This window comes from Cryptomeria japonica, chromosome 10, assembly GCF_030272615.1.
Source record: "Cryptomeria japonica chromosome 10, Sugi_1.0, whole genome shotgun sequence".
NCBI classification, from domain to species: Eukaryota; Viridiplantae; Streptophyta; class Pinopsida; order Cupressales; family Cupressaceae; genus Cryptomeria; species Cryptomeria japonica.
The window spans coordinates 12,251,224-12,267,241 of NC_081414.1; the positions used below are offsets into that span (position 1 = coordinate 12,251,224).

The following is a 16,018-nucleotide window of genomic DNA, read 5'->3' on the forward strand; positions in this document are numbered from 1 at the left end:
TCCCGCTCATTCCTTAATATGAATGAGCCATCCCGATTCCTAAAAGGAAACATTTTTTTTATAATTTACTCTATGAATTTACACAAAAAGCTTGTTGCTGCTATAATGATTATGGCATAACTCTTTTATTAATAATATTTCTATAACCTAATTTTTTAATTCAATTAATTTTAAAAAAATATCTAAAAAAAAAAAAAAGATAATAATTTTAATGTCAATATGATTCCATTTCTTGGCATAGAAGTAAATCATACGATATATAGGATATTTGAACTACCCCATGATTTATAAGATATTGGAACAAATAATTGCTGAAATTTATTTTCATTTCCTTGTCGTAGACCATGAGAATAGTAATGATATATAGAATATTGAAACAGCCATATTTGAAGCCAATGAATATTATCATCGGTAATGAATGAGACAAAAATTATTTGTGGTTAAAGATATGTCTTACATATTGTATAAAATATGGAATAGCACAAACTTTCAGGACAGATCAAAAAACAGTCGAAGGAAAGGAATGTGCAGATGCAGCGTTCGAATTCCCAAGGCTTAATTGTAAGAAGAAAAAAAGAGCAGGTCATGGCGTCGCCACCATCTTCTTATCGCAGAGCAGCACTAGCTTTTCTCATACATATTACACAGGTAAATAGCATCGCAATAAATCCATCTTTATTCATAAGTAGACGGCTCGATAATCTTAAATAGCTTTGTTTCTCAGGAGCTTCGAAGTCGTCCGCTTACAAAATACACAGCTTTATGCTTTTTCGGAGACCGTTTCCTAAGAGCTTTACCTGCGTATCTACTGACTTATTTTACATACATTATTCATCTTAAATCTTTTTCTTTATGTGCATTTCAACTCGATTATTTAATTTTCTGGTTTTTATTTTAAAACATTCGTTTCATTTATCTGTTTCTTCGTATTTTCACAGCCGCGGCCGGGCTTGGGAAAATGATCGAGAAATTCGTTGGATCGAACCTTGCAAAGAAAGCAACCTGCAACTATTTGCCCTGATTTCTGTTTGGATTGCAAGCAAGGCAAGCTTCCTTCCTTTAACTCTAATTCTTAAATTTACTGCATACAACGGTGTATTTTTTTAATTGTTTGTGTTTCTTTGTAAAGATTCATGAAACGAGACCAATATACGTAGGCAGTCTCAAATCAATATCCGACGAACTCATCACAGAGCAGCATTTCACCATTAGAGACTTTATCGAAGCTGTGAGATTTGAAAGCATTTGCACATTTATAGAAACAAAAAATGGGTTAACTTGAGTTAATTTGTGCAATTTACCTGTCACTCTGAATAAATCTGATAATTTTGCAGGAACTTGTGTTTATGAAGGTAAATCGTAAAATAAACAGAATTTGCGCTCACTTTCTTCTCTGAAACAAATAAAAATTGAAACTGTAACTGTATTTATACATAAAATTAAATACAGACGATACACTTTAATCTAAGAACTGGCAATATAATCTTCATGTGCCTCGAGGATTTACTTATACAGTTCAGGTAAAATTCTGTATTTATTCTAGGGTTTTGCCAACAAATTTTTGAGCTCGGTCACACGGAAACATATGCTAAAACTTTAAAGGCCAATTTGGCTGCAGGAATACAGCGGTCTCCGCGAAAGATCTCAAGTCCAGTGTATGCTTAGATGTTCTGGATATAATGTACGAATCGGAAGATCTTTGTTCTACGTTTCTGTCAACTGACATTGTTGCTGCGGCCGCAATTCTGGTAAGTAGCCGTGTAATTAGGCTTGATTTTGTTTAGAGAAAATGATTTATTAACTGAAGTATTTTTCCAGGTAGTGGCATACATTCTGACGGTTCCCAGAGGACGATCGGAGTTTCCTATGATTCCATGGCGTAAATATTGCAATTTTTCCCCTTATTCTTCACAACTCAGTTATTTTTTCCCCTTCTTATTTTAAGCAAATTTCAGCGCTTATTTGAAATGGTAACAAGGCTATTATCTTGTATGTTTTGCAGTGAAAATCGTTTGCAGGTGTGAAGAAGAAGATATAGAAACCTTGTGCGAGAGGATTTTGATGAGTATTTTGCAAACCCCAACATAATAATAAGGATGTACATATCTATCATGTCCATATACATATTATCCTTACATGTTATTTGGTGACAAGCAAAAGTTGTTATATGGCAGGTTTTGTTTTGTTCTATTTCATTAAAAAACAGCAGTCTAGAGTTAATATTAACATGAGAGTAAATTTGCCTGTGAACCATGCCAGACATTGTTCAAATACGTGTGAAATATCAGATACATCCTAAAACTCAGAACTTTTAGGTTTGTTACAAATCTGTGTATATCAGTAGCGCGTAAAGCTTCACCTAAGAAATGAGTGCCATCAAAAGGCCTGATCATCCTAAAAATACGAAAGTTAAGCGAAAATTAAATAAATGCTCGGTTTGTAAATTTCTTATTTGCGTCGAAAACTTTTTTATATGGTCAACAGCAAAATTTCTTCTCTTACAATTTTAAGTTCATGCATGATACCTTTGCTTCCTGACTTATTAACCTCTCAAAGCCTTTTTCTATTATATTGGAAGCTCGGCCACCTGAAAACGAGGCGGTCCATTCTCAACTTAAAGAGCAACATACCTCTAAAACACTTTTCACGGTTGTGTTAAAACAGTGAAGGTTAATGTTGGATAGGGAAAAAACTTCTTTTCCATGAGTTGTTTTTAAAATTTTCACTACTTTTAATATTTCGGCTCTTTTTCGAATGCAAAGTTTTGTTTGCACATTAGTTATTTTTATTAGAGTTCAAACAAAATTGAATAATAAGAAAGAAAAGTTTTAGTTTATATAAAAATAAGTTTTATATATTGAATAGTGTTGCTTTTAATTTGTTGTTAAAATTTGCTTAGTTTAATATATTTATGTTTAGTATTTTAGTTTTATGTTTTGTTTATAATATTTTAATTTATTTCTAATATCTTATATTTATTAATATGTTGTGATGGTCAATATTTATTTTAATTAGTTATTTTTATTTATATATATTTAATCAAAGTAAAGTTTTTTGATGTAATTAAAAATAAAATATTTTTTATTAACATGATTAAAATTTTAAGTGTAAATGTGCGTAGTGGTATGGTGTGATGGTTAAATTGTGGTGTTGATATCCTTGTCGTCAAAGTTCAAACCCCTCTAGGGTGGTATTGTTGAATATTTAAATGGGAATGAGGTCCCCCATTTGTGATCCAACTTGTTCATAACTCCGGATCAAAAGTAAAGGATTTTGTAGTGAGAATTACTTAATTTCTTATGCTATATTGATTATTGTATTGTTTAAAGTAAATCTTGTTGTTATTTAAGTTAATCAATTTATAGTGTTGTAAATTGTACACCTTTATTAGTGTGTCCAATTTCACACTCTCTTAGCACTCATTTTAGTACTTCCCATTCCTCTATGCATTATAGGACCTTTATTTTAATTAATTGATATCTAATTCAATATTATGAGTCTTATTCTATTTTATTATATCATCACATTATTATTTTGGCCCTTAAATATAAGTGTGCCCTTTATCTTTTTATCCTAATTTATCCTTGATCCTACCCCAATTTCAACTTCCAAAAAATATTTCACATATCTATACATCATGGTTTGAGCCACCAAGCTAGAATTAGCTTTAGAAACCTGTTATCTTGCATCCCTAAAAATTTGAGATAAAGTTGTTTGGACCAAGATGGTCACACCCCCTTGGCCCCATACTTTTTTCCCCAAATTTCAAGAGGATAATAAGATGGTCCTACTCTATTCAAATCTAGCTTCGTGTGAAAATACACTAAATCTAAGCCGGTCTAAAGGTGATTTTAATTACGAGATCCATAAATATGGCATCCCTCTCAATTTATTTAAACATTTAGAACATCTCATCTCATGATAACATTATCATCCAATTCAAGAGAAATTCTTCTCCCTCAAGAGAAAATATGATTCAAGGAGCAACAAACTACTTCAAGACATCTTCATATTATGTTTCAATTATGATTTCATGATGGATTTAATGTGATTTATTATTTTATTGCATCAAAACATGGAGGAATTATCCTAAGAGAATTGCATCACTTATTGAAGGTATAATCATCTACATTCAAGTATTTCAATTTTAGATCTAGTATTTAACGGAAATTTTTTCCAGTTTAGTTCAAGTTAAATTTCTATTTCAATTAGGGTTAATTCCAAACTTGGGTTTCAACCTAGGAAAACCCCTATCCACAAAATCCTTCATTTCCTCTTATGTGTAGCTATAGGTACCCAATGGAGCTAAGAAGCCCAAAACAACATCAAGAAGATGGTGTAGGCCTGTTATTGAAATTTGGACCTAATTTATTGGGACCTAGGTGGTTGGGATTCCCTTGTCTGAGACTAGGGTGGTTGGAGCACCCTTGTCCGTAGGCTTTTTTCACTAGATTTTGCAGATAAATTCTAGACAATCTTAGGGAGCATATTTCTAGATAGTGGCACTCAGAAGACTAGGGTGTTGTTGGTATCCCAGTTCCACAGATTCGGGTCCATATTGCAGATACAGATGCACAATTAGATTTCCTATCCATTTTTGTGTTTTTTGCAGAATCTTTGTTTGATTATTAGTCAATTGCAACATTTTAAGTTCTCATCTACTTCATACTTTAATCATAGTGTCACATTGATTCAACATATATCCATAGTTCATTCACTTTCCAAAGCAACAAAAGGAATAGAAACCTAGAAGTATCATTTGACTCTCTTTTACAAGAGTTAGTCAAATACAATCACTCCTTTAGGTGATTTCATATTTTAATGCTTGTATGAAAGTGGGTCTTGGTCTTAGTCATACCTGATTCCATTTCCCTACATTACACATTTTTTTATTGCATTGCACAGTTAGCTCAAACATTATCCTTAATTTAAACAAATTTTATTTCCATCATTTCACGTAAAATTTATTAAGCTTACTAATCATTACATATTAGTAATTAATTAGTTCCTTTAGTGCATTTAATTCATTTATGATACATTACTCTTGAATTAAATCATTGTGATTTTAATAAAGAAAATTTATTGAAATATGTAATCATAATTGTATTTAATTGAACAATTTGTATCATACATAGAAGAATTTATGAAACATCCACACATACAGATCAAAAACATCAAATTCAAAGCTCTCTCTCTCTCTCTCTCTCACACACACACACACACAATGTCTCATGAGTACAAAATCTCTCTCTCTCTCTCTCTCTCTCTCTCTCTCACACACACACACACACACACACACACACACACACACACACACACACACACACACACACACACACACACAATGTCTCATCAGTACAAAAAATATCACTATATCAAATGTGGTGTTCATTTACATCAAAATAATATCATGTACAAAATTTTGCATCAAGGTTTGTGCATGCTTAACTCCTTTGGTGTCAGTGGCTCATTTGGATAAGATGGTAGTTGCCTTATGGAGGCCATCAATTAAGAGTGTATCCTCAATACACTTTGTAATGTATTTTGTGAGCCTCTCAATTTACCCATCAAGCCCACTATCTCCTCTCTTAAGGCTTGCCTCTCACTCCCTTATCATTTCCATATGATCTCTCATGGTCATATTCTGATCTATTAATGTTTGTACTATGGGATGATCTCAAGAAGCGGTCTAACCTCTATAAAGATATCTACAAATCTTATTAATGTGGATCTATAAAGAAACATCTACCATCTCAACACTCTCTACTCTTGTCACAACCTAGTCTCACTCTTTGAGCATAGAAACCTCAACTCCTAGTTGATTCTATGTGTAGTCAATGAATACATCTCTAATACCCTCTAGTACCTATTAGTATTGAGTGTAAGAAACTATATAGTGTTGGTATCCAAGAACACTTAGATGGGGGGGGTGAATCAGTGTTCTATCATAATGATCAATTTTAACCTTATTAAAACATGCATACACCAACTGGTATACCGGTACATATAGAATTGAAAGAAGTGAATCACCCAATAAGCCAATCACATAAATGAATACCATAACACACAGAGTTATACATGGAAAATCTCAAAGAGGAAAAACCACGGTGGGATTTGTGATGCACAATATCAATCCACTGGCCATATGAAGAGATATTATAAAATATAGGGGTCTGCACTTGCAGGAAGGCTTACGGCCTAGAGAACATTACTCAATCACAAAAGGAGTCTCACTCACTACATACAAATTTAGACTACAATCCAGAGAAATGATTGAACTGCAAAGATAACATCTTCTATGGTTGAATATAGTTCTAGTTAAGCTCTGTTTGTTCCGGTCTAAAACCCTAAACCCTTTACTGGAATACCCCTTACATAAATATCCTCACATACATGATCTCTCTCATATGTTTCGCATCTCCTTCACTATTTTATTCTTAATACATATTCACGTGATAGATCAAAATGATCTAACCAACTAACCTATATACCCTTTACAATTCATCATGCCTTATGTCGTCTTACAAAGATATTTACAATGACAGTATACATGTCGACTAGATAACATAAATACATGAATATCAAAACCAATTGTTGTTGTCAGATCCACAAGATGTCGGCCTCCAATACCGATAACCTGATTCTAAACCATGTCGGCTTGCATTTCTAGTAACCAAAGAATTCCTTTCAACCTGTCAGTGTCGGTGTCAATGAAGTTCCTGTCGGTACACAATTTACCCAAAATATGAAGCTGGAATAAATTGCCATGTTGCCATCAATGACAACATAGTGAAACCAACCAATTGAGTGTCAATTGCCAACAATCCCCCCCTTTGGTATTGATGGCAACACTAATGTGAAAAATGGTCATGGTTTCCAGTTGTTGGTTGCATCCTAAACCTGCTCCCCTTGAGCTGAATATTCATCTATGATCATAATAAAAAATACTCCATATATCCCCCTAATGTATACAAATCCCTTTTTATTTTTCACATCTATATCACTCCCCCTTTGACATCAATGCCATCAAAATTTCCAAAAAGAATACAAAAAATCCAAAACCGGGACAAAGAATGAAAGATACTATACAATGAATATCCCAAAAATACCTTATCGGAGCTTAATATATTTGAAATTTTTTGGATAGGCCTTCTCCAAAAGCTCTAGATAAGTATCCCAACCAAATTTGAAAGTGTCGAAAATAGATACAAGTCCATTTAGCATATGGGAAAATGACTCTTTCTCATTTAACTCTGTCAGTGTGGGCTTACCAACCATATCTATACACTCCTTCTTATGTACACTAAGTGAATCCAACTAGGGACTCACCAATCCTCTAAGACTTTGAGTTCTTCTTATAATTTTGTCTTTTTCTTTTTCAAGAGCAGAAACTTGGGTTTCCGAAACCAAAATCTGACCATTAATGGATGTAGTCAATGAATTCAATCCTTCAAAAGAATTGGCTATATCTGCAATTTTCTCCTGAGATTCCTTAATCCTCTTATCCAAATTGACTGTAAGTAAATCTGTGTTACAACATACTCTGTAAATATTTGTACACTGCTTTAAAGAATTGTCTATCAATTTCAACTTTTCATTAATCTTCTTCCTCTCAGACTCAATCACTTGATCAAATGTATCTCTTTTCGCCTGTGTGAACCTCTCCAGTGCTTGTCGCTTTAAAATCTGCTGCAAGGATTGAAAATCCTTTGAAATATGTTTAGTGATTATCTTAAGCTTTTCAGATGGGCTTACTTCATTGCCAAACATACACTCTGGGACTAGTCTATGCAAAACAATGATAGACTAATCAATAATCCCTTTATCCATAGATCCGTCCTTCATCATTTTTTGTATAGCCATCATCATGAGTTCAGTAGAACTCATCTTGGTTATACTTTTCTTCTCAACTTGCGAGGTGTCAATTGACAACAATGATGGACTCACTGTTGGTTCCCTGTCGGATTCCTCTTTCTTCTCCTCTGATGATTTAACCTTTATAGTTTCCTCACTTGCACCAGTGGCTTCACCACTTGGTGCAGTCTCAGTAATTGTCAGTTCCTCCCTAGGAACTGTAACCTCATCCTGTACATTTGTATCCGGAGGACTGTTGTCCTCAACATTAGTAACTTGTACATTATCAACATTTACACTCTCTATATTTGTCGGTATGTCAACATTTTCCTGTACATTTGTATCTACCAAGGGCTTAATTTCCACTATCTTAATGTTTTTCAAAATTGAGGGTGAAGTACCCATAATACCCTTTCCTTTTCCTTCAACCGGGATGTCTGCAATATCTGTCTTAGATTCTGGTGAAGTATAAAAACCATGATTCTCTTCAAAGAACTTAACCCATACATTGTGGGTCTCCTTGATTATCTCATTTACTCTCCCTAACATAAGACTTATTATTTTATGTTTGATGTTAAAGATTTTCCTATCTACAACCTCAAGTGTCTTATCCATCTCCTTTGGAGCAATAGAAACACAAACAACTAACAACTCTTGTATCTTTATATGCTTGTCCTTTTGCATTGCTAATAGTCTTCTAGAATCTAACATATCATACAATTGTTCCAGTATTTGGTTTTCAATTTCTATCAAGGCTTTCTTATAAATATCTAAATATAACAAAACTGCTTCCTCTACTTCTCTTTGTTCATCATCCTCTAAAAGTTCATAGTAAAATTGTACATTCTTTAACACGCCATCTTTAGTAATCTCATCAACTAACTCTGCACAAGTCTTTGGTGGAATGATAGTTACATTACCAGATTCAATTGCCAGATCAATGTCATCCTTCTTCTTTCTCCTTCCAGTACTGGATGGGGCTGAAGGTGTTACTTTTGGTGCTTTCTTCTACGTAGGTACCCTGATAGTAAATTTCCTAACCAGTTGCTTCTTCGCCTCTACCTTAGTTTCTTCAGTTTTCTTCCCTATTACCTTTTTGAATGCCAGGGGTGTGTCATCTTCAGATATAGATTTTGCTGCAATAGGCTCAATGAATACTTCCAGTTCTTTTCTCTTCCCACCTTTCTCTCAGACAACATCAATCAATTCTTTGATGTCCTGTGAAACCTTTTCAACAAACTTACTTTCCTTTCCTTCTCGCTTCTCTCTCTTCTTCTGGTTGAAATCAGTTTCAACCTCTCGTGTCATCTACTTAGCACTACCAAAGGTTTTTACAGTTTCATCCATCGATGCATCAATTAACATCTGTGCATAAGCATCAAGAAAATGAGCATCACTCCTCAATCCAGATCTTCTGGGGTTTGACCGCTTCCATGAGTGTTTCATCTTTCTTAACCATGAAGCATATTTCAGTTAAGTATTTCTTAATAATTTGCTTAGGAACCCTCATCCTAGAATTCATAGCCTTTTCAAATGCTTTAAAATATCCCCATACTTTGTCATCTCTTTGACTACCTAATGTAGCAATAGACTGTTTGAGTTGCCTCCCTACCGGGATATCAAATCCTCATTGATGAAAAATAGCATTAAACAGACAATTAGGTTACCATACCATAAATTCCCCTTCTTTTCTCCTTTAATCTTTCCTAGGTTTATCAACAGTTCATCTAACATCCAACCACATAGATCTATCATCTCATTCTCCCTCATCATTTTGTAAGCTACATAGATGCAAGAGCTAGAAACAAAATTCAGTCAGTTTGATTATGTTACCTTGTAACCGATGATCATGCTTTCGAATCTGATGTCTGTATCAGTGATAGTACTGATTCTCATTGACCGTCTGTCTGATGTTGCACCGATAATCTTGTTAATCTGATCATTTGAAATTTTCTTCTCCGGACATTGTCCAACCAATGGTAAATCGGTGATTGCTCCGATGGACTCCTTTGTAATCTTATATGGTATATCTAACCAGATAAACTCTCGATGCACTCTACTCAAAACATACCTTACAATTTCATCTTCAAATTCTAGAATATCCAGAATGTCGGTAAACCCTAGATCAACAATATGCTGGTATTCAGGTTTAATATTTCTAGAATCTCCCGTTAAATCATTCATGTACATGCTCTTGATATCAATCATTCCCAAATCCTCAATATGATAGTGAATATAAGCTCTTACATCTTTGACATACACAACTCCTTCCGGGACACAAGAAAAAGTGCCAACCGAATCATCCAGGGTAGCCACATGTGGATATCGCTTGAAAATCAGCCTGGGATGGTCCTTGACCTCAGTAATAGTTGGATTTGCAACAAAGAAAGGTACAAATGATGATCCCACTTCCATGATTGAAGATAAATACCCGTGAATTGCTGCCAGTGGAAAACCCTCAAGACCTCTTCCAATCGTCAGTGAAATTGCTCAAGAAGATATCTGATCGCATTGAATTGCTCTTAATCGCTTTGAATCACTCTTTATCGCTCTAAATGCGAGGTGATAAAAAATGAATTAGATTCAACCTTTTATCCTCCAAGAAAAATCCTAATATTTCATTGACATCAATGACTCCCGGTGAAATACATCGGATCTCGAAAAAACATTTCCATGCCGGATAAGCATCTCCAATGTCTAGAACATCTTCCAAAATCTCTTCCCAGGGCATATGAAACATCTTCATGAATTTTTCCTACCCTTAAGGCATCTGCCTCAGTTACCGATTGAGCTACCTGCCAGTGTAGGAGCAACCTCCTCTGTCGGATATGTAACTAGAGCATTACCATTTGCAGATTGATCTTCTGACTTCCTGACCCATCTGTGGGTATGATCTTGACGGATTTCATTAACCTTTTCTTTCCCTTTCTCATTTGATCCTCCATTATGAACCGATGGATCTACTTTTACATAACTTAGCAATATGTCCAACCTCATTACATGCATAACATGTAACATTGTTCTTTTGAATTGCTTTCGTAAAATTGGTATAATTGCTTGACCTGCACTGATTAGCCATATGTCCAAATTTTCCATATGCATAACATTTTACAATCATTCTGTAATCTTTTGTCTTATGACCATACTTATTACATTTAGAACATTGACCGGGAGAGGGTTCTAATTTGCTCTATTTCTGCATTGCCTAGCCATTTAACCAAATTTATTACAAACAAAGAATCTACCATTAAATTTATAAGCATTAAACTACCAAATTGGTGCCTTATGGTTTTGATCTTCATTTACAGTACCATAACTCTATCCTTGTTCAAATCCAAGTCCACCGGAATCACCATTCTGCCTTTGCCTCTTCAATAACTCATCTAGCTGTGGTGAGCTAATCTTGATTTTTTCTTTATACTCACTCACAATAGTCAGATCATATCTCACAATTATCATTTGTCTCTCAAGCTCTTGTTCATTACTCTAGGATTGTACTAAATCAGTTCTCAACATATCATTCTCATGAACCAACCTACCACATTCTTCAAATTTTTTCTTCAGAGATATAGCAAGATTTTCTTCATTTTTCTTCTGGTCCTCAATCTTTTTAGACATTCTCATAGTTATAGCTTGCATTTCATTTCTCATGACCATGTTCTCCTGACTCAGCTTCTGACACTATTCCTTAAGTGCATCTTTCTCATTATCATCCTTATTCTGCAAAAGTTCCTTCCTCCTAGCTTGAACAAATGACAACCTCTCTTGTAGGACAAGAATGAATTGCTTAGTAGAATTCAATTCATCTTGTAGCTTTAAGTTATTCATCCTTGCAACATCATGTTAGTGAACAGATTTGTCCTTCTAAAATAACTATACAAATAAACTCAAAATGCCCAAGACAAAAAGAACTAACAATTGGATAGATTATCATTGAAGTGATAATCTTCCTCTGAATTGAGAGGTACAACTCCCTCTTAGAAGATTTACAAGAAATTAAATTGCTGATATGCTTTTAACCAGAAAGCAATAAAGGAAAATAACATTCATCCATAGCCATGAAAATGAATGCCAAAGATTTACAAAATAGATATAAATGAAGACCATTAAATCAAAGTTTAATTGTCTGCACTTATGGATAACATTTGGACTAAAAACTAACAGAGAATGTTGTTGCTCCAATATGGCTTACTTTCAAGCACACAATCTTTTAATAAATCCACATACACAATCGATTATAGCAGAAAAGACATTAATAAACAACTGCAAAGGCTCAAAGTCCAGCTACAGTCATGAGAAGAATATCAACAACACAAAGATTGAAGATATCATCTGCATTCTATTCATGTCTAAAAATCAACTCAAAGATTGATATTTTCTGTACAAAACATTGCTTAGAAAAGCTTCAACTCCTCCCTTACAAATAAAAATCTACTCCCCCTCACCCACAGGTTGTTGGAAGAAAAGAAAAGAAGAAGAACCCTGCCTCCTTCAATCCTTTCACAATAAATAGCTACATGAGATCTTTATTCAGTTTTATAACTGAATCTTGAAAAACCTTTTAACTTATGCTTTTCACTTTCCCCATTACTCTTATTTATAGCATAAAATATTTGTAAACATTAGAAATATAATTCTCTAAATTTTATAAAAATATTTGGACAGGTGGCACTTGAATATTTTATCCCAAAATGAAAATATTCTTTATGCTGGGTGGACTGAAAATATTTGTGACAGTCAAAATCAGTCTCGGTGCAGGAGGCGTAACTTTTGTTTGCACCGTTGGATCTTTCTCAATTTTGGATATGTTGGTTGTAACCTAGTTTTCTGCATTTTGATTGAAGCGATTTTGAACATAATGTCGAAGTAAAAAGATATGTGCTACTGTGTGCGGTTCTATATGACTGTCATAAAATATGACTTGTCAAAATAATGTTCTTAGTGATTTTCACATCTTCTGCTCTCAAATGCACTGATTTTTTTGAAATTAGAATCGACCTTCTATAGATTCTGATAATTATAAATATAGTCAAGATGAACAATGATAATTCATATGGGATTTAAATCCATCTGAATTATTTGAGTTGTCTTATCGTGACAACTTTTGAACTTGGCCCTGTCGAACCATCTGTACCTGGGGAACAGTTGAACTGCTTGAACTTTGAACCTACAGAGCTTGAACCTTGAACCTGCAAGGTTCAAAAACACAAACTGCACCCATATGCTTCATTGATTTCTTTGCCTTTCCATTTTGGTTGCGCATTGAACCTTTGAATTTCATTGAACATTTTGAACATCACTGCAACTGTTTGAACTAGGTTCAAACGGTTCACAGTCTAGAGAAAGACTATATGAAACATCATCCGCGACCATGAAATAGAGCTGCTGCAAAACACTTGATATGAATGTTAGCCTAAAAATGTCTTAGACACAACTTAGAACCTGCGGTACCTAATGAACACTATGAACTCTTTTTAGGATGGTTCAAGGGGTTCAAGAGGTTCAAACCAACCATTGAAACATAATGCTAAGGATTTAGAAATGATTTACAAGAGGATTAGGGATTGAACCAACAAACTTTTAACAAGATTTTGGAAAAAGAGTGAGAAAAGGACTCAACTAAATTTTTTGCAAGGCGACTCACTCTTGTTATGAGGGACGAATGACAAGGTAACACATCATAATCTTCAAGTGCCATCTCAAGTTGCTTTTCCAAACCCATATCCATGGATTCCAGATTCAGGATCTTCCTCAAGCTATTAAACTTCCTCTGAGGTACAAGGCTCTAATACCAATTTTTGGTATCCAAGAAAACTGAGAGGCAGGGGGGGTGAATCAGTGTTCTACCAGAATGATCAATTTTAACCTTATTAAAACATGCATACACCAACTGGTATACCGGTACATATGGAATTGAAAGAAGTAAAGCAACTAATAAGCCAATCACATAAATGAATACCATAACACACAGAGTTATACATGGAAAAACTCAAAGAGGAAAAACCACAGTGGGATTTGTGACCCACAATATCAATTCACTGGCCATATGAAGAGATACTATAAAATATAGGGGCCTGCACTTGCAGGAAGGCTTATAGCTTAGAGCACACTACTCAATCACAAAAGGAGCCTCACTGACTACATACAAATCTAGACTATAATCTAGAGAAATGATTGAATTGCAAAGATAGCATCTTCTATGCTCGAATACAGTTCCGGTTAAGCTTTGTCTGTTCCGGTCTGAAACCCTAAACCCTTTACTGGAATACCCCTTACATAAATATCCTCACATACATGATCTCTCTCATATGTTTCGCATCTCCTTCACTATTTCCTTCCTAATATATATTCACATGATATATCAAAATGCTCTAACCAACTGACCTATATACCCTTTACAATTCATCATGCCTTATGTCGGCTTACAAATATATTTACAATGACAATATACATGTCAGCTAGATAGCATAAATACATGAATATTAAAACCAATTGCTGATGTCGGATCCAAAAGACATCGGCCTCCAATACTGATAACCTAATTCTAAACCATGTCAGCCTGCATTGTCGGTAACCAAAGAATTCCTTTCAACCTATCAGTGTCGATGTCGGTGCTGGTGAAGTTCCTGTCGGTGCACAATTTATCCAAAATATGAAGCCGGAATAAATTGCCATGTTGCCATCAATGACAACATAGTGAAACCAACCAATTGAGTGTCAATTACCAACATATAGACCTCTAACTCTCTCACATTGGAGACACCTCATATGCCACTCAAATCTACACAATAGGATAAAAAACCTACAAGTAATAGCCAATTGTTGTCATGGCCTATAAAAATAAACACTACCCCCTCTAGTTGGATAGTAAAGACCATCTCAATTATGAACCATTAGAAAAAGTTGACCCAATCTTGTGTCCTAACTAAAAAATACAAATAAACATCTATATCAATACATCACATATCATAAACCAATGCATGAAAGGAAATTTAATTTAAAAATACTATGTATATAAACATAAACATAAATAATATATCACTTGGGTCACTATTTTTTTAGTATGGATCTCATGAGGTAGGTGGCCTCACAATAATTATGCTCATAATGGTCGATGGTAGTAGAGGCTCTCATAGAAAGAGCTTTGCTTGAATCTGCTCTTTGTGTTGGCTATATGAATTTTTTGTTGTACAGGTAGTGTTTCTAATCTCATTCATACTTTGGGCCTTGCCTCTATTGGGCTCTCATTTGACACCTATTCACCACAATCTACTAAGAAATTGTTGCTAAGAAACATAAGGTTTAGTCTAGTAGTCTACCACCAAGTAATTAGCATGGAGCCCCTACATTGTCTGTCTCTAAAACTAGGTGTGCATCCTCTTCCTCACTCTCTTAGTCACTCGGTGTAGCTTTTATAATGGTAAGGTAAGGTAGTTCACCCACTCCTATAACATGTGAGTGCCCATAGGTTATTACATCCATAAGAACTCGCAATACCTATGTGAGCCACCCCATCACCTACCCATAATAAAAGAGAACCACTATATAATCATACTAACTGACAAAATATCTATCTTTTTGTGTTTGAGAGATCTCTTTAAACACTTGACCATGCTCTAATTTGTACATATTAAGGTCTCTAAATAATATCAACACTCTAAAATCTATCAAAAAATTTCCTCTAAAATAATAAATATTTGATCCTTCAATCTCGTCATAACAAATAGCCATGTTCTCTAGGTGTTGGTATGTAGTGATTGATCATGGTATTAGGCTTAAATTTTGATGACTTTTTTAGTCACATTTTCCCCCTAAATCAGTTAGTGTTGATATGTGAGCGCGAGGGGTTGCAAGTGGGCTACCCCTTTTGTGGGCTCCAGTCCCTTGACTAGCAAGAGGTCCAAGGGGTAGTTCACGCCTCGATGGGGATTTTCAGGGGCAAATAACAAGATCAAAAATTTATTTTCTTCCTATTCTCATAGTCTTTGCATTCTAGATTAACTTAATCTCTTCCTGTAATTCAATAATACTCTTCATAATTGAGATGCATAAAATATATCCTAGACTAACATACACTAGCCTAGAATCAATTCCTTTTCATATGTACAAATCATTAGAAAAGGTGTAAATGGGTTTGACTACAATTCCTAAGAGAGATCCAAGT

At 34.5% G+C, this 16,018-nt stretch overlaps 1 protein-coding gene across 2 annotated transcripts; it reads left to right on the forward strand.

The window, feature by feature from the left end:
• The first annotated feature begins 419 nt into the window (after positions 1–419).
• On the forward strand, positions 420–2,442 carry LOC131069344 (cyclin-J18). 2 transcript variants are annotated; one of them, XM_058004715.2, is made up of 9 exons: positions 420–648; positions 725–801; positions 939–1,044; positions 1,130–1,228; positions 1,335–1,352; positions 1,450–1,520; positions 1,619–1,748; positions 1,819–1,879; positions 2,003–2,442. In XM_058004715.2, exons 1-9 carry the CDS (start codon positions 532–534, stop codon positions 2,086–2,088), a joined length of 765 nt encoding a protein of 254 aa, XP_057860698.2. In that variant the 5' UTR covers positions 420–531; the 3' UTR covers positions 2,089–2,442. The 2 variants fall into 2 exon arrangements, with proteins under 2 accessions (XP_057860698.2, XP_057860699.2); XM_058004716.2 differs by lacking the exon at positions 1,335–1,352.
• Positions 2,443–16,018: the final 13,576 nt, after the last annotated feature.

Excerpts from the sequence above, each read along its gene's own strand:
- LOC131069344 (XM_058004715.2), top strand. The coding sequence starts at position 532 with ATGCAGCGTTCGAATTCCCAAGGCTTAATTGTAAGAAGAAAAAAAGAG. Across the intron at positions 1,045-1,129 it reads CTGTTTGGATTGCAAGCAAG|ATTCATGAAACGAGACCAAT; the intron begins GCAAGCTTCCTT and ends TTCTTTGTAAAG. Across the intron at positions 1,749-1,818 it reads TTGCTGCGGCCGCAATTCTG|GTAGTGGCATACATTCTGAC; the intron begins GTAAGTAGCCGT and ends GTATTTTTCCAG.